We start from the raw sequence: 23,383 nt of genomic DNA on the forward strand, positions 1-23,383 counted from the left end.
TGGGAATTAAGTTATATTTAAGGAGTAGGATTACGAAAGGGGAGTGAAAGACTACAGAAGAAGCACTAAGAGAGTTTTTCAATAGAGAAAACTCTAAGAGAAAGTCTTGAAGCCATCCATCAAGCTTTCAAGCATAATTTTGAGTGTCATTCTTCAAGAAACGTTGTGTGAGCATCAAGAAGTAGAGAAAGCCGCACACAAGTTGAAGGTGCTGATAAATTTCTAAAGTGCTCAAGTATTAATAAAAAATTGATTGGAACTTCAATAGAGAAGAAGAAGAAAAGAAAGAGAGAGAGAGAGAGAGAGAGAGAGAGAGAGAGAGAGAGAGAGAGAGGAAGAAGAAGAAAAGTGTGAATGATGAGTTGTTATCCTAGCATCTAGGCCCACTCCAAGGCCTTGGGTCGCCTAGACACCATGACAACTACTCTACAAAACCTGATTGCAATAATCAACGGAAGAAAGTAACACCAAGACTGGAGAGACTAGAAAACCCGATTACAATAGGCTGTGTAAACTAGAAGAGCTTCTTGTATTATCTCCATAGACAATGACTATTGTAATAAATGAATCGAGATATAAATTCCAATTGTGCAAAGAAAACAAACAATTATGCATTTGGTTCATGAAACAACAACTCAGCCTTATCCCTAATAAATGGGGATGGCACTTTGTACATGAAAGATGGTCAAAAAATAAAATTGATGCAGAAGCATTCTGTATGTATGTTCAAGTATCAAAAGATCTTTAACAGAAATATCTGGTCACCAAGGATGATAAGAAAAACCATATGTTATCAAGGGGGGGAAAAAACAGATCGACAGAAAAACAATAGAGGAACCGAGGACATGCAACAAATAAAGGAACAGAGAACAGTATTCAAAATGAGAGAAATTTAAAGCTTCTCATTAGTCATAATTTGATCGCAGCAAGCAATTCAGATCAGAGAACTCAAAAAAAGTATAAATGGATCGGGCAAAAACAAAAGATACATAGCAGAAGTAATTGAAAATCAAAATGGCCACCTGAAATATGCAAAAGGAGCATAAGAAAAATGATGGTAAAATCAGAATCCTAATGGAGTAGTGAGCTGACATTACCTGCTCAAGAAAAGAGGAAAAGCGACAAATCTCGGGGCAAGAAGTGCTACTTTCTCACTGCAAGATCTGCATATGGCATTCACAAAACCATTGTCAGATTAGTTATAAAAAAAGCATTAAAAAAGTGGGAAATTTTTGCTTTAAGTTTAATGAAGGTCCATATAATAGTTCCAAATCGAATCTCTTAAGAAAGATCTTTTGTTTCATGGTAGCCTGCTTCCAGTCACCTTACGAAACTTCCATTATTGGATTAGCCATACACTTCACATGTTTCTAGCAATTCACATGGCATCATCAAATGATACAAGTCTTGGATAAGAATCTACAACACACTAGAACGCCCTTGTTGACGATCCTTTACTCCGACAGCATCTAGGGTTCCTCGAACAATGAAGGGAGATCTTTTTTAAAAAGAAGAGTCAAGATTTTCAAACGTTTTACCTCTCTTTGATGTTGAAAACTCAGCTTCTCCAGTCAAAATCTTGGTCAGAATTCTGATTCCCACTAGCATCTATGTTTGCAGCAGTGTGTGACCATTGCAGGTCCCTTAGCTCTTGTTGTGTGCAAATCGAGAACAAAATGTTTTTCAGCAGGAAATGATTTACCACTGTAATTGATCCCCCCCCCCCCTTCTCCCTTCTTTTACCTCCTCCACTATTAAGTAAAAATTTCCCCTACTTCATTCTATACATTCAAACATGTAGCAAAATCAAATAAACAAGAAGAAAAGAGAGAAAGCAAGGACAATATGATGGAGGAAGGACAGCGTGAGCTAGAACAATGATAGATACAGAATGAACGATTTCTATTGTGGTCTAGTCCTCTCAGAATGAACAGTTTCTATTGTGGTCTAGTCCTCTTCTTATACTATAATAAAGTAAACTATTCTAAGTAAGAAGTCTAATAACAATCTAAGTCCCATTATCCCACCGTACACAATACTCCCCTTCACAGTGCACTTTAACAGCAGAAACAGTGACGTAGGAGGATACCTAGACAACTAGGCTTCCTACAAGTATTACCCCCGTGGACAGAGGTAGACTCACTAGGGCTTAGAATAGGGCTGGGATTAACAGAGAACAGTACAATACATTAATTAGCATGCATGAATTAGAGGACTATTAAACAGAGTAGCAGCAATCAATATTAATCTAGAAAGAATATCATAAACTACCTGGCCGCAAGTGGGGAATATGGGGAAGGGAACATGGCAACATAATGTAGATAAGCACAAGTCGATTCAAGACTTCAGAGTAAGTATCATGCTCTTTCTTAAATCATTCAACTTCTAAAGAAATCAGTAGAATTCTTAATCACAGAAAATCGAGTATGAAAACAACAGTATATAAGTTCATCAGGATAAAGGTATAATAGCAACAGTAACAGATTTTAAGCACAGCAGGATAATTCTAAAGGACAGAAGGAAATAATAATGGCTGAACGGAGGTTAAAATTCAGACTTCAGTAGGATCAACAGGGAGGTAGTCAACAGTCAAGGAAGGGGGCTGGGGGTGGAGGTTTACTTACTTAACGCTGTCCAATTCTGAGGAGAAAATGAGAAGTCGAAGTCCTCCCAAACAGAGGTGCAGTCCACCTTATTTGACAAAGGAGAAAAGTTCAGCTCAATGGTGTAGTGTTCAGCAGCAGCCCAGTCAGTGATGAGGAGACCAGCAGCAACCCAGGCGGGGTCTATTCGATGGAGGAGACCTTCAGTTACTGTGAACAATGGCTGCAACAGGGCAGCAACAACAGAGAGAAACAGTGGCAGCGAAATAGAGAGATGAGAAGAGAGGTTAGCGAGAAAAAGAGGGGAAGGGCGAGATTAGAAACGAGAAGAGGGAGAGGGCAGCAAGAAGGATGAATCGTGGGGGGGGTGGGAACATAGTTGTCACGGCGTCAAGGCGAACCAAGGCGATGGAGATTTGTCTAAGCGCTTAGGTGAGAAGGCACCCACCTTAAGGCGAACAAGTGTTATTTTTTATTTTTCCTATTTTCTAACATTATTTAGTAAGTTATATATACCTTGTATCATAAAAAATCAAGATTAAGCCACATCAAATCATTAAAAATTAACATTAAGTCATATTAAGTTATAAAAAATCAACATTTAGAGAAATGCTCTTATTCTATAATAAGTTTGATTGGTCAAATGATTTTATTTTTACATGAGACTTTTTGTATAAGTTATAACATAAAACCAGCTTTCTAACAAATCTAAGATTACTTAAATCTGAGTTGCAATGACAAAGTTATGTTTCAGTCAAACTTATTTTTAAGTGTGCAAATACTATTAAAATCGCCTAAATGAAAATAATTTTATAAATATCAAAACAAAATATTATTTTACCGGCCTTTTGATTTTTAGCAATGTTTTAACATTATAGAATTTATAAAATTTTCATAATTGAGAAAAACCCCAGCATTTAAAAGTTGAAATCGTCCCTATAACCAAAATACAGTTTTTGTTCTTGGACTGGGGGATTGACTTTTTATCATTTTGGAATTTGATTTTTAAACTATTTTTACTGGATTCAAATAGAGGGTATTTGCTTATTTATGAATAATATGTTAAGTAAATGAAAAACAAATATTAAAAACATTTACTTGAATGATATTTGGCATAAATAAGTTCCCAAACATAAGGCGACATGCAGTGCAACAAGGCGGCTGTCGCCTAGGCCCTAGGCAAACCGCCTGGACGCCTAGTCGTCGCTTGGGAGACGCCTTGACAACTATGGTTGGGAGCTTTCTTTTCTTTCAAATTTCTTCATCCCTTCCATCGTGGCCAATGGCCATTACATAAATAATAGGAAAATTACTAAAAAAAAGAAAAGGTTAATCTAGAAACATAATTTCAGAAATAAAAAAGTTTCCTAAAAAAAACAAATAGGAAATAAGATAGTTTCCTACTTAATGCAAATACTTAAATAAATAAGATACTATGGAATAAACTACTAAAATAACAAGACCATTAGTGAGGCCCACAAAATCTGGGCGATAGGAGAGAGAGAGAGAGACCAGTGATAGTCTCTTTTCTCATTCTCACGGTAGGGTACTCCAGCAGCCTTCTTTCTCCTTTCTTTTAGTCTTCCTTCTTCTTTCTTCTAGCTTTCCTCCAGCCAGATGGAATGCACATGTGACTGGGCCTTGCACCTACGCCGCTGGTATACATAGATGTCCCCATCAAACAGGCTTGAACATATATAGCAATCGTAGATGCCAGTGAACACAGAGAGAACTTCATTCTGGTAGAATATCAACTCAAGCACACACCAATCATCAGCAACATTAATAGAGAAAAATCTTCTTATCAAATCAATTCAAAGAGCAACGAAAAAAATAAGCAACAAAGAATCCAACCACAATCCAAAATATCATATTAACGACAACATCATAAGCCCTTCTCAAGAAAGGCAGGTAGTAATCTTCACAAATAAGACAGATAAAAAAAAGTGCAACATAGATCGCTGCAAACCACTAGTAAAAGTACAGCATAGGTTGTTGTGAACCACTGATAAAAGAGCAGCATATGGAACCTTAACAGTTCATACATATTGTAAAATCAGCCTCCATAAGATGAAGCTGAGATGAATCATAGCATAAAAGCATACTCTTACAATACTGCCAAGTACTCATAATGATCAGCCTAATATGTGTGGGCATTTAAAAAAAAATTATGAGATTAACTTTCTTAATTTTTATTTAAACACAATTATCTTCTCTGGAAAAGCATTGCTGAATCCCACTTTGATTTTGACAATGAGGAAAATCCAGGAAACACTCCAATATACCAATATTGCTTCAAAGTAGTGCTACACAACCTTAAAATGCAACTCAAAATCCAAACAAAAGATCACCCAAATACCTCAACAAGCTTTTAAAATTGAGACATGTATGCTACAAGTACGACTTTTCAAACTGTTCACCTTCCCTTGAAAACTACTATCCCAACCAAAATGAGAAAAAATAAATAAAAATCAATGCTAAGTCCCCTCAAGTGTTGCAGAACAGATGCGGGAACAAAAACTATTTAGGGGCAAAAGTCCACCTCTTGTGAGGATCAAAAGCTTTGAATTCAATGAGTTTACTTCAAACTGAATTATTCATCATGCAGGAAGATGCAAAGAATGGCAACCAGGCAAGCAACAAACAGTGCACCATTCAAAGCTGCTGATGAGATTCAATAAGCAATGCATTGAACATGATATGAACTGCAGCTTCATAAACTGCTTCACCATAATGCATCCCATCAAATGTACACTGAAGCCCACAATTTCTACTCAAAGATTCGATATCGAGCAGCAATAGTGGACCCCCAGACTCACACAAAAGCTTACTTTCATAAAGCTCTTTATCATAAGCATCCTGCATCGCACTGTTCATCTTCTGTCTTTTCTCTTCTGTGTTCAACATTGAGCTTACCAAAGTTGGCATGCCAAGCCAAAACATGTGGGGTGATCTTATGGAGAGGGAACCAGTGATAGACCTGTCATTCCCATATTCTAGAGAAACAGGCATTAGTGAAACCACTGACTTCCTCACCCATCGTAAAGAAACACCATAGTCTGATGCATTATTGACATGCAGCATATGCCACAGACCAGAACCGATTACCAAAACATCAGGATACTGGTGGTTGGCCTTGAAATCCATCAAAAGACTAGTCAAATTCCTGTTATAAGGAGCCCAGACAAAATCCAATTTCAACCCAATTTCATCAATTACTGCCCGGTAATCACTATGTCTTTTAAACAGATCTCCCCGCACAGATTCCATCTCCCCAGGACCCATAACCAAATTCAGCAGCGACAGGACAACCAGACGAGCCTGGGAATCCCCAGCTACAACAACCCACGACCCATTAAGGAGATCAGAAGCATCCGAACGACTCAGTTTCTGGAACCCACAAGCAATCACAGGCGTAGATTTCATCCAAGCCCATGACTCTACATAACTAGAATTACTAATCAAAGCTTCACGAACCCTAATTGGTTTCACATCCCAGACAATCTCATGTAAGAAAGAGATACAAGAATCACGATTCTCTATCATAACAGAAGATAAAGAAGAGAGGAAATCAGAAATGGAAGGGAAGTAAGGCGTGAGGTGAACACCTATTGCGAGGGTTATGAAGAGTGCTCCGCTGAAAAAGAGCATCTTGTTGCGGCTGAGATGCCAACCTGCCATCCTCATCGGGACAAAGAGGACGATGCAAGCAGCCAAAACGCCAAAATGAATAGCGCCAACCATTGCCTCAGATCATAGAAAACCTCATACAACCCAATTAACAAAGGATCAAAAAATCCAAGTGACTAAAAAATTGGAAAACGAAACAGAGAGAATTGGATATTTAGAATTAAAATCCAACCTTTCTCCCTAGTGGTGAGTTGTTGATTTCTCGCTTCCATGCCAAGGAAGCATTCAACTGAAAGCAACAGCACAGCAGAAATTTATACAGGTAACTGTGGGTCACTGAAGTTAAAACTATAGCGGCAAACAGAGAGACGACGAGCTCATATTAGCAAATCCAAGTTCATGCTAAGCTGCGCCTGAGATATTGTCCAGTCTACCCCCAGAACATTTCGAATTTACTCTAAAACCCTTGATACGTTAGCCCATCTGAGATGAAACTCAAAATTGGTCATTGGGTCATTTTTGGAAATCAACAAAAACCCATCTGGGTAGGCCAGTCAAACATGTCCAATGCGCATCTGGCTCACAGTAGCAAAAAACAAATCCGAACAAATTCGAAGAACAGGTATCGTTCAAGATAAATTTCTCAAGAAATTATATTTTCATTTAAATTGAAGGCTAAAATGCCATCAAAGATGTTGATCATTCAGAAGATCTGAACATTTTTACAAGCTTAGACAAAACCATAACAGAAGTAAAAGAAATTTCTAAGCTACCAATCATTCTTTCTTACGGAACGAATTCAGAAACCCTAGAATTCTAACCACCGAAACCATAGAGAGTCCTGCCCTGGCGCTTCAAAGCATAAACGACATCCATAGCAGTAACGGTCTTACGACGAGCATGCTCTGTGTAGGTCACAGCATCACGAATGACATTCTCCAAGAAGATCTTCAGAACTCCACGAGTTTCCTCATAGATAAGACCACTGATACGCTTCACACCACCACGTCTGGCGAGACGACGAATCGCAGGCTTGGTGATACCTTGAATATTATCCCTTAGCACCTTACGATGACGTTTGGCACCTCCCTTGCCCAAACCTTTACCACCCTTTCCACGACCCGACATTGTTGCAGGAGATAGGAGAAAGCAACGAAAGGGAAAAGATAAGAGGAGACTGATTGAGCAAGTTGGATTGTGATGAAGTGGAGGGAAAGAACGATGGACGGGTTTATATAATGGGTTAGGGTTTGTGGATTTGGTTTCTCGACTCAAATTTGAAATTTTTGGGTTGGCGGGATTTCAGGGTTCGATCCGTGTGAAGAGGTACTTTTGGACGCTCGATTGGGAATTGACGGGCGATAGTGGATTTTTATGGAGTTCCCGGATCGATGACGTGGAAGTTCTTTTGGGGCGTGGATTGCGTGCTTCTTAAACCTTTGTTTGGACTTTCGATAAATTATGCCAATAAGCAATAACGGTTCATTAATATTTGGGAAAATGGTCTCTGATGAGTGTGGCCCTGCACACAGATCCAACAGGGTGGGTGAAATAATCGGCGCGTCTCTTGCAATGGAAAATAACGCCTCCATCGATGTTCTCTTATACCCTTTCATTGGTTAATGTACTCTCATTCCCTAAGCATGTGTACCTTATGTTCTCTTACCAAAAATAAAGTGTACCTTATGTACATGATATTATTTCATATGCTCCTATTCATGTGGTATAGGAGTTCCTCCCCACAGTAAGGGTGTAGGATAATTTCTTTTTTTGGCTAAAGGTTAGTAGAAAATAAGATAAAATGAAAAAATTAAATACAATTCGATGATTAGCATATGAACATATGAAGACACGAAAGACAAATAAAAAAAAAAAAAAAAGAAGAAAGATCCCACTTTTATTAAAGCTTTTCAATTTGGTCGTGCATTCAAAAAAAAAAAAAAATAGTAGCCAGCTTTAGGGAAATGCAAAATTTACTTAAACAGAATTGATATTTCCCCAAAGTATCTCACATGGCACAAAAATTCTTAGTGGAAAGCGGAAAGCAACAGTGAGGATCCAACAAGTGGGGTGCATGTTGGGCCTTCCTAGCCTTTGGATCCTCATTGCCATTCATTGCTCACTATAGAGGATTTGAGTCCATCCCACATGACCTCATGTCACACAAAATTATGATGATGGTCCATTAAGAAGAAGAAGAATTTATTGCCTTCTTAACTAGGACATCAACAACAATATTAGCCTAATGATAATTAATGTGAGAAATCTTCCATGTGATGGATCTCATGTAAGGTTGAAGACAAACAATCTAGCAATAAAAGACTAATATTTGAATACATGATTGACATTGCAAGAGAAACCAAGTCATTATCAATCTGAATCCTTTGGAGTTTGGGCAGCCTTATTGTTTCCAAGTTCTATACCAACTAAAGCTTCAAACTGTTCATAAAAGTTAGTGTTTAACACTTAGGTAGTTGGAGAGCTTACACTAAAAGACTTGTAAAATGTTTGTGGAGTTTGGAAGTTGCTTCATATCGTCTTCGATCTCTTTTAGACCATATAGCATTAGATACTATAAGAATACTTGTTATCCTAAGGCCTTTTGTTGTCCACCATGACATCACATTGAAAAAGAGAAGTTGAGCCAACAGAGATCAAATAAGCTACCAAAAAAAAAATCCACAAATCACATAAAAAAGGAATAATGTAGAAAAATTGTGGTCTAAACATTCATTGTAGTATGACACAATAAGAGGCCGTTTGATAACACTTCTATTCCTGGAGAGTGTTCTTTTACAGAAGTGTTCTTTTTCGATTCCATGCTGTGAAGACACTCTGGGGGAATAGAAACAGCGTTTGGTAAAACTATTTCAGAAATGTCCTTAGAACAGGAAAAGAACAGAAACAGCGTTTGACAAACACTTCTATTTCTGGAGAGTACAATAATAAAAATTCACTTTTGAACAATGAAATCAATAATTACAAACATGCTATTATGGTCAAATTTAACTTAAATAAGGAAATAATTTGTTTATGAAATTATCTTTTAAAATACTATTACTTAAAGGAATTAATAAAATATAAACATAAAGAGTTTCCACATTTATCTTAATAAGAAAACAAAAGTATACTATTCAAGTTTATAGGAATTACAAAATAAAAATCATAGCTGCAAATAGGTGTCTTGAAATTTTATTACATAAATAATCAAATCAGGGGGTAACCCTTATCTACTGCCATCTGATTTGCAATTTGTATCCTTAGCTCATTCATCTGTCCTCCTTATACACGTTGACTGCCCTGATGAATTGCAGTAGAAGTACTAGCAATATCACCATCTTCTTGTTCTCCGTGAGCGTTGACTACCCTGACTCTCTCTTCATTAGGATCATAGTAGTCATCTTCCCCATATTGTTGAAAAAGTGCATCTGCTATTTGTTCAGATTTAATATAGTTATGAAGTCCACAACAAGCTATCACAATATAACTTTGGTAACTAAGTGAGAATTGAGGCATGTTTTTTTAAAATAGGGAATCTTGATTTTAAAATCCCAAAACAACGCTCAATATGATTCCTTAAAGAAGAATGTCTATAATTAAACAATTCATTAGTACTTCTGGGTTGTCTTCTTCCTCCATTATAATCTGGTATATGATATCTCTCTCCTTTGAATGGTGTCAAGTATCCATTCCTACTTGCATATCCTGAGTCTACAACGTAATACTTCCCTACAATATGATAAAGCAAGACATTAAAAGCATATACAATAATCATTTGCATACATGATAATTTGGGAATTGATATACCTTGGGGAGGATGAGGAAATCGCAAAGTAGGATCCTCTAGGGCTCTATTGAATACACGACAATCATTTGCACTGCCTTCCCAACCCGCATATACAAAAGTGAATTTCATGTCAAACGAACAGGCACACATCACATTTTGGGTTGTTATCCCCTTCCGTCCTCGATATGGGATCTGTTTTCCCTTGGGAACTATAGCAGTAACATGTGTACCATCTATGGCACCAATGCAATCCTAATTAAAATAAAACAAAAAACCAACCAAAAGCACTATTATGTGAAAACAAAAAATGATCATAAGTTAAAAATTGATGTAAACTTATTAGAAAGAAAATTTTCATTTTACCTTAAAATATGGCCACCATTTGTTGTTTGCAATTATTTCCATAGGAATCTCATCAAACGATGGGGCTTTGATATACTCTTTAGAAAGCTTAAGCACTCCTTGCAATACTTTGCCAAAGTAATAGCTAACAGTCTGTCCTGAATGTTGGAATCTCTCCTCAACTGCTCTATTAGTAGGACCTACACCTGTTATTCTGAACATGAACATTGTCAATTGCTCATCTACCCTAATTTTGCGACTGTCTTGTAACCAACCACGATGTCTCATTAGTACGCATAAATTTAAAAACACATGTCGTTCCAACCCAAATTCTTCGTAACAGCGGTTTGCATGCCCATGCAACACCTCATGTACCCATGCTGCCCCTGTGAATGCACTATCCCTGCGTGGTTCTCTAGTGTATAAATCGCTGGAATAATGATATTGTACTATCAACAATGTTGCGAGAATGCCCCTTCTTGATATTGTTCCACTCACCTTTATTGAAAGTGCTGGAACTCTTATTACCAACTTTCACTTGTTCAACCATTAATTTCAGGAGATAATCTTGTTCGCTTTGAGTCCATTTTGCTGCCTCGTTATTAGCTCTCGAAGTGGATGCCATTACTCTAAAATTAGAAACACATCTCATTATAGCCTAAAAATAGAAATACATGTCTTTTCTGGTATTTGTTTATATCATGTTCAAGAACTTCAAATTGATCTTTCCATCATTCTCATCAAAATAGAATACTCTAATCATAATAAAAGCCCTCTTCCAGGTCCAAAATATCAATATCATTAAGCACTGAAATTTACACAACCAACCTTCATCCAAAATATCAATCTCAGTAAGCACTGAAATTTTTCTTCCTTGCCACATTAATATAAATAGACAATCTTTGTTGATGATAAAATTTAATAGATAAATAAATAAGAATCTTAAGATGAGAATGATGAAATATGCTCAAATGAGTATTTTTCAGAAACCCATCACGATCGATCAAAGTAATCAACTACGAAACTTGAGCAGTCAAGAACAGAGATCACCATAACCAGACAGAAAAAGAAAACTTTTATCATGAAAAGAGTAATGTTTTAATAGAAAACCCTTTTCTAAAGGTCCCAAAGGTCACAGTATTTTGTTTAATTAGTCCTTAAAGACAGATGAGTAAAGAGTGAAAGACACTTTATGATAACACTATTCTATCCTCAGGTCAAATCACCCATGCTTTTGAGTATTCATCTACTTTATCAAATTCTACACATGAGCTCACACTCTAGAGAGAGAGAGAGAATTTTCATGATGATGCTCCTCCATCATCAAAAGAAGAAGAAGGGAACAAAGAAGCAATGACTGGCACATGTAACTGTTGAAGCAATAAAGGAGCTAGGGATAGTGAATTTGTCATATTGAGCTAACCGGATCCCTTTCCCCCTCACTGTCCCCTCCATGGTCTCTCTCTCTGTTGGGTGGTGCAATTAAACAATAGTAACCACCACCACTAGAGAGTCTCTGGTTTGACCCAAATGCTAAGACTTTGGAAACAATACATAGGGCAAGTGGGGTCCTCAAATTTGGAAGTTTATGGCCCTGCCATGTATATAAATCAGAGGAGCATTAATTGTTTTCAGTTTTGCTGTTTTGCTGTTTTGCTGTTTTCTACTTTAATTCTTGTTTTATTCTGTAGTTTATACATATTCGTTTCAACCAATGAGATCTTCAATTGTTAACCTTGTTGCCTCAATCATAGGCCCAATAAAAGCATCTCAAGAGTTGCCAAAAAAATTAAAAAAAAAAGCGTCTCAAGGTATTTTAAACAAGGGAGAAAGATCGCTCAGATTGCAAAATTGAAATCACAATCCTAGTTAAAAGAGTAAAGGCAGTTCAAAAGCTTCCTGATCTATAAAAACCAGAAAAGGAAACTAGCGACTCTAGAAAATAGAAACCCAGAGCAAGAAAAGCCATCGCAACTTGAAAGGCTGAAACCAGAGCAAGCTAGAGAATCCATGAACATGGATACCTGCACAGAAATTGGGATGAGGGGATTTGGTCATCTACTCGTGAAGGATGAACACTTGAAGAGCTTTCCAAGTTCAGAATTAAAAGCTTTGATCCATTTCACTGGAGAAACAGAGTACAAGTTAATGGATTATTTGGGTTATTATGATCCAACCATTGTTTACCAGTTCGCTGTTCTCACCCAGAGAAGAAGTTCAGCTTCAATGTCCAAGAATGGTTGAAACCTGAAATTAGTCAGAACCTTACCCTTCTCATGATTACATCAATGGGTATTTTTTCTCAATCTCAGATTGAGTTCATCAAAGAGGGTCTCTTCCAAGTACGAAAGTGTGTCGATACTTGAGACTGAGAGAGCGAGATTGTGAGAGAGCGAGAGAGCGAGAGAGCAAGAGAGAGAGACAATACCTGTTGCAGGGAAGCGGCGACCAAGAGAGTTGCAGGGAAGCGATGATCGTGAGAGGCAGGGAACCGGCGATCGAGAGAGACAGGTAAGCGGCGACCGACCTGCGACCGAGAGAGAGGCAGGGAACCGGCGACGGAGAGAGACAGGGAAGCCGCGACCGAGAGGAGAGACCGTTGCAGGGAAGCTGCGACCGTCGCAGGGAAGCGGCGACCGTCACAGGGAATCGGTGACCGTTGCAGGGAAGCTGCGACCGTCGCAAGGAAGCAGCGACCGTCACAAGGAATCGACGACCGTTGCAAGGAAGCGGCGACCGAGAGAGTGAAAACCTATGGCAGGGAAGCGACGGATTTGGGGGTTTTTGATCGTGAGATGCAGAAAAGGGGTTGTGGGTTTTGAATGGATTTGTTCTTTTAAGTTTGTAAAAGAATAGGAAAGTAACTTTTTGGTACTCTTGCAATGTATTCTTTAGTTATTCTTTTTCATTGGTTCATTCTGGGGGAATACAAAAATGAACCGGACGTGCCAAACATATTTCTGTTCTATTTGCATTCCCGTAGAATAGAAGAACACCAGAAACATTCTCCCAGAGTGTTATCAAACGGCACCTAAGCCTAACAGCCTAACCTAGTTGGTAGAGCGTGGCACAATACAAGCCATCCTATTAGTAGGCCTCAAGTTCAAGCGTCTTGATCCTCACCTCCCTCCACCCAATAAGTAGGCATCAATCAAAAAACAAAAGAGCAGTCTATTGGGTCTCGTTTACTAAGAGGGGGTGAATCAGTATTTTTAAAAACTTTCCCTCATTCGAAGCTGCTATGTATACAACTCTCAACTCTCACTGCTGCACAGAGTTTACTCACACAATCTATACTGTTGCCCCATAGCTATCTTGGAATCCCTACACTACAATAATTATCTTAGACATATAGTTGCATGCACATCCACACTGCACCACTAAGTGTCCGGGTATACTAGACATACACACCCATTCATCCTACAGACAAGCACTCTAATACACAATATACACATGCTTATCCACAACACAAGAATTATGTGTTTCAGCTAATTGCCTACATGCACAAAGTAAAGTCCATTGTCAAACTCATCATCCACTCAATACCGATTATGATTACACCCAGAATCAAGGAACACATTCCCAATTTTCACCAATAACATACAATGGCTAGGTCTTCACCCCTATTTTTCCATGATGATCTGAGAGGCCACACCTACGATAAATAGGTTTAGGTAGTGGTATCTACCAAGGAACACATAGTCCCTGTGTTCAGTACCCATTGAGCACCAATTACAAAATAAGGGTTGAGCTTATATCAATGTCCTATAGTGGCACTCATACATGCAAATTTCTCCCACAAATAGACTATGACTATCACTTAGGCATTTTATCAAATATCTTGCCTATGGTGATTTATCATAATGGAAATTTGACAAAATTGAGGTTACTTTGGGAAAGAGCAACCTTCGGAGATACGCTGACGTCAATCTCCAGCTAATGCAGACTACAATCACATTGTCTTAGTTTTGTCAATGCTTCAGCCTCAGTTGGCACTTGGGTTTCTTGAAACAACTCACAAGAACCAAATTATAAGTTCTTCTTCTCCTCTTCTCAACCACCCAACACTATTCAACTCATTGGTTTTACCTCAATATGTGAATTTCAATTGATGCTCTTGAGCAAGCTAGGCCTTCCTTGAATCTTCTACACAAACCCTTGAATGAGTTCTTCAATGTTCAACATTAATCATTCGCTTGTATACTACAAATCACAAGTGAAATATGAAAAGAATGGGGTTCTAGGTTCAAGCTTTTGGGAGCCACCTCTTGTTCTTCTTTTCCTTATTCTTCTTCACAACAGAAATGTACTTTTGCATTCTCAACACACTTCTTTGACCTTCAATGGAGCTTGATGGAAGGCAAGAATGGTGGTAGAGATGATTCAAAAATCCTCTTTGCTTTTCTTTTTTCCTTTCTTGGATTGGGCTTCAATGTTTATATATTCACTTGCAACCACTAAGTTAAAACACCTTCAATGGAGCATCCAAACTCATTTGAAGAATGTAAGATTATTAAATTCACTCAAGTATATGGAGAAACCATTTCCTCTAATTTTTTTCTTCCTTCCCTTTCCCTAACACATCATCACAACCTAACCATCACCATTAACAACAACACTTAATGAAGCTCTCCAACCTTATTTACAATGATAGAGCATGATGCACACACAATGGGGGAGAAGCTTCTCTTAAAAAAACCTTGGGTTTTTTCATCACTAACCTCTGATTTATGGCTTCCAATGGATAAAAAACGAAAAGATAAGAAATTTACAACTTGAATAGACAAATTTGGCCTTGTGGATCAAAAGTTTTAGCCATTTGAAATTGAACTAACCAGAAACAGGCATTTGGCATTTTTCTTGAGCGGCGTAGAGTGCGCTGGTGGTACAAGTTTTGACCGCTATCTCAATCGTTAGATCTATTCAAAAGGATGTCTATGATGCAGGCCGTAGGATCATGTGTAACAGACATTTAATCTTAGCCGCAATATCGGCATCAATAGGGCTGACATCACCAATCAGGCATATTGTCGTCGCATCATTAGTTGGTGTAGCTCCATTTAAGGAGAGCCGCCAAATTAGGATATGAGCCACGTGGATGAATCTCAACCATCAATTTCAAATGACCAGATTTAGTTATATTACTTTCAGTCCCTCAACCTTCAAAATTCTGTGCTAAAAGTCCCCCTAATAGAATCTCTAGAAATTACACAAAACCCCTTAAAATACAAATGCTATGCTGAAACTCCCCCACCAACAGTGAGAACATTTGCTAATTTCAAATTTGGAATTTTTGGATCAATTTCGCTGAAATAGTTGTAACTTCTTCATACAACTTTTGATTGAGTTGAAATAGTATGGACTACAAGTCGATGCTCTACAAATTTGTAGAAGACCTAATCATTAGACTCAACCATGCAAAAAGATCAAATTTTCCTTGAACCTTGCAGATGTAACTTCTTTATAAGATATCAAAATGGGATGAAACCAAGTATGTTGGAAAGAATAAATTATGCTCGTATTATTACATGGAGATGTCTTCCAAAAAAAATATTTTATATTCCAAAAATACCCCTAGATGTAAATAGGCCAAATTTTTCATTTTTGGTCTAGAATTCCACTCCACATATCATGGATGATCCAGGTCACTTCATACACCACTGCCATCTCACCGAAGGGATCGTATGCTGCCACATCACCACTATAGATCACGTCACATAAACTGGCCACGTCATCACTGCCATGTGGCCGATGTTGCCAACAATGACAACCAGAAAACAACATAGTCTCAATATGAAAGTCACTAACAAAAAATTGTTAGTTATGGCTTGCCAACATATTATTTAACTTCTCAGGAATAAGATACATGTAATATGACTAAGAAAATATCCTTGTCATTAGCCTTCTAATGTAGTAATCATAGGTTTCCCAAGAGAATATAAGAATCTCTTTAATCATTTTCAACATGGACTTTTTGTAAAATGTTAGAGTCCGTAGCAAGCAGGCACTAAGATCTTTCACTTACAAAGTCTAAGGTAGACTTTTTTCTAAGAAAAAATACGAGGGGAGATATGTGAGTTTTGTGATGTAGAACTCTCCTGCTTAAGGGTCTCTCCAAAAATCAATATTTTTTCCATCACCCAATACCATTGAGTAGAAACTCCGCTTTATAATCTTCTTATCCCCAAGGTCATATAGACAAAATGTATTTTTTTGTAGATTTTTTTCAAATATCTGGCTTATATAAAAGAATCAAACATAGATTGATCAAATTTAATTAAGCCTTTATATTTTCATTTATTTATCACTTATTTTCATTTGAGAGTAATTAATAGTTTTTTGCTTAAAAAGGGATTAGCTATCTCAGCTGCATAGGTTTCTTTGTAGGTTGGAGAATTAAGAGACCCACATTTCAGTCTCTTGATGATGAATTAACTAGTAAAATTTTGGGCACATGCCATACACAACTAAATTTGTCATATTCTAGTTTAATTAGGGCTTAAATCAATCGAAATATTTTCTACGTCATAATATGGACATTATGTAATTTCTATATCAATTAACCTATCCACAAGTTGACATAAAATCATAAAGAAAAATATTATTTTATATCAATTATATAAATCCCTTTTTTTTTTATATGTATACTAGATGATTTGAATTTCGTAAGTTGTGTTGGTTGTTAAAAGATGAGGAGAAAACTTATAGCTAGTGTGGGATTAATAATGTAGTTGTTGTCTTTTGATAAAGGGTGAAAAAGCTGAAAAAAAAAAAAAAGAGCTTCCATTAAAGCCTCATTTATAAAAATAAGGACAATTGATGCAATAAATATACTCCATGGCCAGAAATGGGAGGGGTTTTAGTCTCACATTGGTGAGGTATCATGCGATTACTATGCATATCCAAAATGAAGCTCGGACTTTTGGGTTGGATGTCATTAATTGGTATCAAAGCGAGTTGTTGCACTAATCATGTGAGGATCTTGACCTAATGTTGAAGGAGTTGATGCAATGGGTGTACACTATGATCAAGAAAAGGGAGATTTGAGTGATGCATATGGCCTTAGGAATAACCTCTCTATCATGAAGCTCAGATTTTTGGGTTGAATGTCATTAAGTGGTATTAGAGTGGGTTGTCAGTGCACCAACCATGTGGGGCCTATGACCCAACGATGGAAAAGTTGATACAGTGAGTGCACTCTATGGCTGTGAGTGGGAGCAATTTTAGTCATACATTGGTCTATTAGTGTGCAGTTACTATGCATATTATCTTGAGATGACCTCTACACCATGAAACTCAGGTTTTTGGGTTCGACATTATTAGTTTTTCTTCAACCACGACGTAGGAAGTATTCCTTCACCATGGGTCATGATGGGATGGAATAGCTATCATAATAAAGGGATATATAGGTTTGACATTGGTCATATATGGGGAGTTATAATGCGGTTAAATCGTGGATTTTTTTTCTCTCATGGTAGAAGAAAACTTGTTTTCAAACTAATTAGATTTTATAAAAATATTGAATGAAAGTCACAATGGTCATCTAAAAAGCCGTTAGGAATGATATATTGACCACAACTATTGGGAAATTGATGCATTAGATCATTCAATCGCTAGACATGTCAATACCAACTTCTTGTTAATGGCCAGATAGTTAACTGATTTGCTAACAGCAAGTTCATCTTGGTAATGTTGTAATTCTTGTAAAAGATCCTTGGTTTCATATAATTGAAGTTGTATCAAGTTTTTCCTCGAAAAGAAAAGAAATCTCTTTATATGGTGGCCATCATTGTACTTGGATGGGACTCTAAGAACATTGAAGGGCTTTTTGAATCATCAGCATATAGAGGGAGTGACCTTGATCTATGGGTGTTCTTTTCACCTACAGTAAAGGAAAACTTTCACATGAGATTTTAGACATTTTAGTTCTCTTCCTTACAAGGCTTTCTAATTCTCAATATATTGAGCATTTTTTACATGCAAATTAATCCAATTATTTACCTCATTTAATTCCCAAAACATGGCTACTTTAGATATTTTATCTTGTTTTCAGAATTTAGGCCAAAAGTGGACCAAGTGGAGTTCAAATATCAAATTTGACCCAAAGAACTAAACTCTAGCCATTCTAGAAGATTCCCTCTTGGAAAAATCTGCAAAATAAATTCCAACAATTTCCTATGAGGTGGACGATTTCTACAAGAAGATTTAGGCTGAGTCAACCTTCTATTTTGATTTTTAACCATATGTTGGAATGCATTTTTAATAGTTTTATTTTTATGATCCTCTATATTGGACAATATTCTAAAAGAATCCTATCATATCTTCTATTTTGGGATTAAGGAAAATATTGTAAAAGGAATTGGATTATAAAATTTTGGATAGTTTCTATTAGAGGTATTGATTTTTATTTACTTTCTATTTTTTTCTTCTCATTCTTTAGATAGTTGAACTCTATAAATAAAGGAGCTCTCATTTCTTTGAGAAGACCAAGTTCCCTCTCCCATATTTTTCTTCTTTCACTTCATTAGTTTAGCTTTGAATAATTTATTTTTACAAGTTGTAATTCTTTTTTTTTAGTTGCAATTTTACTTTAAATAGGAAGATTTAGTAGTTTCCATTTTATTCAAATTGTAATCTCCATACAAGTTATTGGAAGCAAGGAATATTTGAAGATTTTTCTACAAGCTGGATTTTTCTTCTCAAGCCTCTATGTTTCTCCATTCAGGGAAGTTTTTGTGTTATTTTTAAATTTAATTTCCATTGCTATGTCTTCTATTTTTGGTTAAATTAGTCTAATCAACTTTCTTGATATTTACACTCTGGCTAATTTGGAGGCGTGTTAATCAAGAACTCGACCTCTCTGAGTTCAACCCGTAGTTACAACTAACATTGGGTGCTTGTGGTTAGTATAATTAGTGTGGCTTACATTTGAGTCCAACACAATGCTCAATCTTTTTTTTATGTATTTATTATGAAAAATAAATTTATAATGAGAGGGTTTCTCACAACGTTAATGTGGGGGGGGGGAGATTTGCATGTCAAACCCATCGCGGTGCGAAGGATGGTTATCATCCACATGGGACTCAAATGCTTAGAGTGGGTGAAAGAGAATAAATAAAGAGCCCCATATGAGAGGGAAATAGTACTCTAACGTAATGGCAATTGTTGTCTTATTTTCAATACATCAATACAACCTTCTTATCCAAACAAAGGTTTCCTATGTTAGTTGTTTAAACAAGTATATCTGCATGATCCCTTATGTTTTCATTCACATTGAGGCCCTTTGTACTGAATTTGACCACTTGATTGATAAAATACCATTAAATGGTGGTTCAATCCATTGGGTGTATCGCAACCAGGCCCAACATCTAGTGCATATCATTTTATTTTATAATGAGGTTGTCGTGCGTTAAGCCCACACTCACCAGAAGGTCTTGAGTTCGAGTTTCTCGGTTGTTACCTTCCCCTCCCCCTTTTTATAGTGTATCCATCTACAAAAATGTATGGTTGATATGTGTTGACATGGCTAGTTAAAGTAAACAATTAGAAAGAAGACCAAAGTATATTGATTACTTGTCAAGATTTGAAATTAAATTCAGCCATATTGCCTAAAATATATTGAATCTTTCCTATTATATGTTCAAATCCGATTAACATTGTTTTATTGATTTTTTAATACAAATAATAATATAAGCAAGGGAGAGAGTTTCCCACTATGCCCAAGTACTAATTCGGACATATGGGAAACTCGGGCTATGAATGATAAATATGAGATTTTGAAGAGTTTTAAAGGAAACTATTGATTGTTATCTTTGTTGATAGATTCATGTTACTCAATTTATAGCTTTCAAATTATTTGAATCTTTAAGCTTAGTTTGGTTGTCAACAAATGAATAAAAAATAGATTTTTTTTTTCTTTTTTTGGCTAATGAGCTAAGCATAAATATAAACCAATAACTTAATTTTGGAAGGAAACATTGAAAGCTTCATATGATACTTTAATAGATCATCAACCTACTTAAATTACCTCGATCTTGATAAATTTAGCTCATGCATTCCTAATGGTCATGTATATCAAAAATCCATATATATGCTTACCAAATAGAATCAAATCTCCATCTTCAAAGGCAGGAATCTTTCCAAATAGCTGCAATGAAACAAATGCTTTAGATTTAGATGTTTTGTCTAAAATTATAAAGAATGGTGAATCTGAATAAGAGATGAGTTTTTAGGTTACATCGAGAGAGATGAAGGGTTCCTTCTTATGTACTTCGGCTTTCAGATCTATGTGGACAAACTCAAATTCGACCCCTTTCTCATGGAGGCAAGCAAAGGTTTGCATTACCGGATAGGAGAAGAGGTGTCCGTGGACCTTCGGAGCCATGGCTGCCGGCGCCAGAGAAGTTCGGATCAGTGGTTTGTAAGTGTGAGTTGCAGAGAGCAAAATGGAAGTCTATATGGAAGATAGTAATGCCTGAAAAACAATTGTTAGTTGGGTTTTTTGTAAGAGTTGGAAAGAGCTCCCTTGTTCTCCAATCTAAGTTGTCTCCCTTTATTTTTTGGGTTTTTTATCTTGACTAATAGTTCTTAAACATTAAAAAAAGGAATAGAGGAAGAATCAGACTAGTGAGGTCAATCCTTATTGGAATGATATGTTTAAATAATAGAGTTACAATCACTAAAACTATCAATGTGAATCCAAAACCATATGTTATTATTATGAATCGGCATAGCTTGCTGAGGAGCAACGAAATTACTGCCAAATTTATACCTCCTCCAAGGCATAAGAGTCAATGGTAAATCATATAAAACACAACTTATTTGAATAATAACCTGGTGACTTACCAATTATAATACAATTTGAGTGTGTCACCTTCTTATTATTTCGAGGAAAAGGGTCGGAAAGAAAGAAGTTGAATCATCTACACCCTGTTTAAATTCAAATTAAGTGGAAATAACATATGCCGAAACATATAAAGTTAGGAGAAAATTACAACATTATGAAGATAGAGTCCCATAATTTTCAAATTTGATTATTTCAACCTTTTTTGCACCATTAAATAAAGAAACCTTTAGTGGGTAGTTTCACATAACTCAACAACGACATATGAATACGACATGGTTTGGTTTATACATTTTGCACTTTTTGTCAATTTGATTCCATTCAAACCGATCGCTTAGTCTAAAACTGAAATCAAATGAAATTTCATTTTTCAAAATAAAAACCGAGTCAAATTTTTTCGATTCGATTTTAAATGGCTAGTTTTGATTCCGATTCTAAATTTTGACATCCTTAGGCTAACTCCTAGTTATTAAATTCTCCGAATTAAAAGCGAATAATTCGGCCGAACAAAATTTTACCGAATTTTACGAATAATTCGATCCTAATCTGAATCGAATAAAAAATTCTGACAAATTCTCACATTTTATAGATTATTTTAAAATTCACGAATAATTCGGCCGAACCGAATTTTATGCGAATTATACCCGAATTTTATCCCATGTGAAAAAAAAAAATTTATTTTGAATAAGTTAATAAGCCTTTAGAAAATAGTGTGATTATTATGCATTTACTATCCTAATGTTACTTTTCTTTTTTTTTTTAACAAAAGTCGACAAAGCTTATCTTTCTTGAGGTAATCTCTTACACTTCTACCTAAATAAATAAATAAATAATAATAATAATAAAATCTTTCACCCCATTTTGGTTTAACTAAGTCTTACAATCGTTACTCTCTCTCTAATCTTTAAGATGAACATGCATGGTGGATGACATGGGTCCAGCTGAATTTGTGCCCAGTCCCCCCCTCTCAATCTCTCTTTATCTGATTCAATTATTTGAGTAATAGGAAATGAGTTTATAAAAAAAAAAAGAGACTAAATATAATATTTTAGCTTTACATTTTAAAATTTTAATTTTTATATCATTTGTATATTACATACCTATTATAATTGATAGATAATATGAAACAAGTATTGCAAATATTAAAAATAACATTTGAATTTTTTGTCCTCTTTTTATTTTTGTAAACGAATAATTCCAGAATCCGAATCCAAACTCGAATTTTATTATCTTCGTTTTTTTGATCGAATCATTGAATTAATGAAACGAATTAATCCGAATAACTCCTGAATCTGAATTTAATAACTATGGGATAACTTGCAAAAAAAAAAAACAAATGTTTTCAATAATATTTTGACCCTGGTTAAAATTTTATTAAGTGTAGTTATTAAATTATCCAAATTATTCTGTCGAGCAGAATTTTATGAATAATTCAGTCTGTATCCGAATCAAATAAAATATTCTCGAATTTTATAGAATTTTTAAAAATTCACGAATTATTCAGTCAAACCAAATTTTTTCCAAATTATAACCGAATTTTATCCCATAAAAAGAAACTTTATATTGAATAAGTCAATAAACCTTTAGAAAATAGTGTGATTATTATGCATTTATTATCCTAATGTTACTCTTCTTCATTTTTTAACAGAACCGACAAAGCTTATCTTTTCTGAGGAAATCTCTCACACTTCTACCAAAAAATCTCTCACCCCATTTTGGTTTGACTAAATCTTACAGTCGTTATTCTCTTTTTAGTGTTTAAGGTGAATATGCATGGTGGGTGACGTGGGTCTAACTGAATTTGTGCTCAATCCCCCCTCTCAGTCTCTCTTTTGTTAATTCAATTGTTTGAGTAATAGGAAATGAGTTAAAAAAAAAAAAAAGAGCTAAATATAATATTTTTATCTTCAAAATTTAAAATTTTAATTTTTTATATCATTTGTATGTTATGTACATATGATAATTGATAGATAATATGAAATAGGTATTGCAAATATTAAAAATAACATCTGAATTTTGTGTCATCTTTTTATTTTTGTAAATGAATCATTCCCGAATCTGAATTCGAACTCAAATTCTATTTTCTCTGCTTTTTTGACTGATATTTGACCGAATCATTGAATTAATGAAACGAATTAATCCGAATAATTTCCGAATCCAAATTTAATAACGGTTAGA

General features: G+C 35.8%; 2 protein-coding genes across 4 annotated transcripts in view; both read right to left on the bottom strand.

Moving 5' to 3' along the window:
- Positions 1 to 6,723, bottom strand: part of LOC122080438 — a 10,600-nt gene extending 3,877 nt beyond the window's left edge. For 2 of the 3 annotated variants that reach the window (XM_042647377.1, XM_042647376.1), the window contains exons 1-2: positions 5,435 to 6,723; positions 1,098 to 1,163 (exon numbers count right to left, since the gene is read on the bottom strand). In XM_042647377.1, the coding sequence (XP_042503311.1) occupies positions 1,144 to 1,163; positions 5,435 to 6,347 (933 nt within the window). In that variant the 5' untranslated portion in view covers positions 6,348 to 6,723 and the 3' untranslated portion in view covers positions 1,098 to 1,143. Of the gene's footprint in view, positions 1 to 1,097; positions 1,164 to 4,177 lie in introns of those variants that run through there. The other variant, XM_042647375.1, reaches the window with a different exon arrangement.
- Positions 6,724 to 6,861: 138 nt separating this feature from the next.
- LOC122080474 (histone H4) lies at positions 6,862 to 7,460 on the bottom strand. The gene has a single exon (XM_042647378.1). It carries the CDS (start codon positions 7,359 to 7,361, stop codon positions 7,050 to 7,052), a length of 312 nt encoding a protein of 103 aa, XP_042503312.1. The 5' UTR covers positions 7,362 to 7,460; the 3' UTR covers positions 6,862 to 7,049.
- Positions 7,461 to 23,383: the final 15,923 nt, after the last annotated feature.

Source organism: Macadamia integrifolia, chromosome 1 (assembly GCF_013358625.1).
Source record: "Macadamia integrifolia cultivar HAES 741 chromosome 1, SCU_Mint_v3, whole genome shotgun sequence".
Taxonomy (NCBI): domain Eukaryota; kingdom Viridiplantae; phylum Streptophyta; class Magnoliopsida; order Proteales; family Proteaceae; genus Macadamia; species Macadamia integrifolia.

Excerpts from the sequence above, each read along its gene's own strand:
- LOC122080474 (XM_042647378.1), bottom strand. The coding sequence starts at position 7,361 with ATGTCGGGTCGTGGAAAGGGTGGTAAAGGTTTGGGCAAGGGAGGTGCC.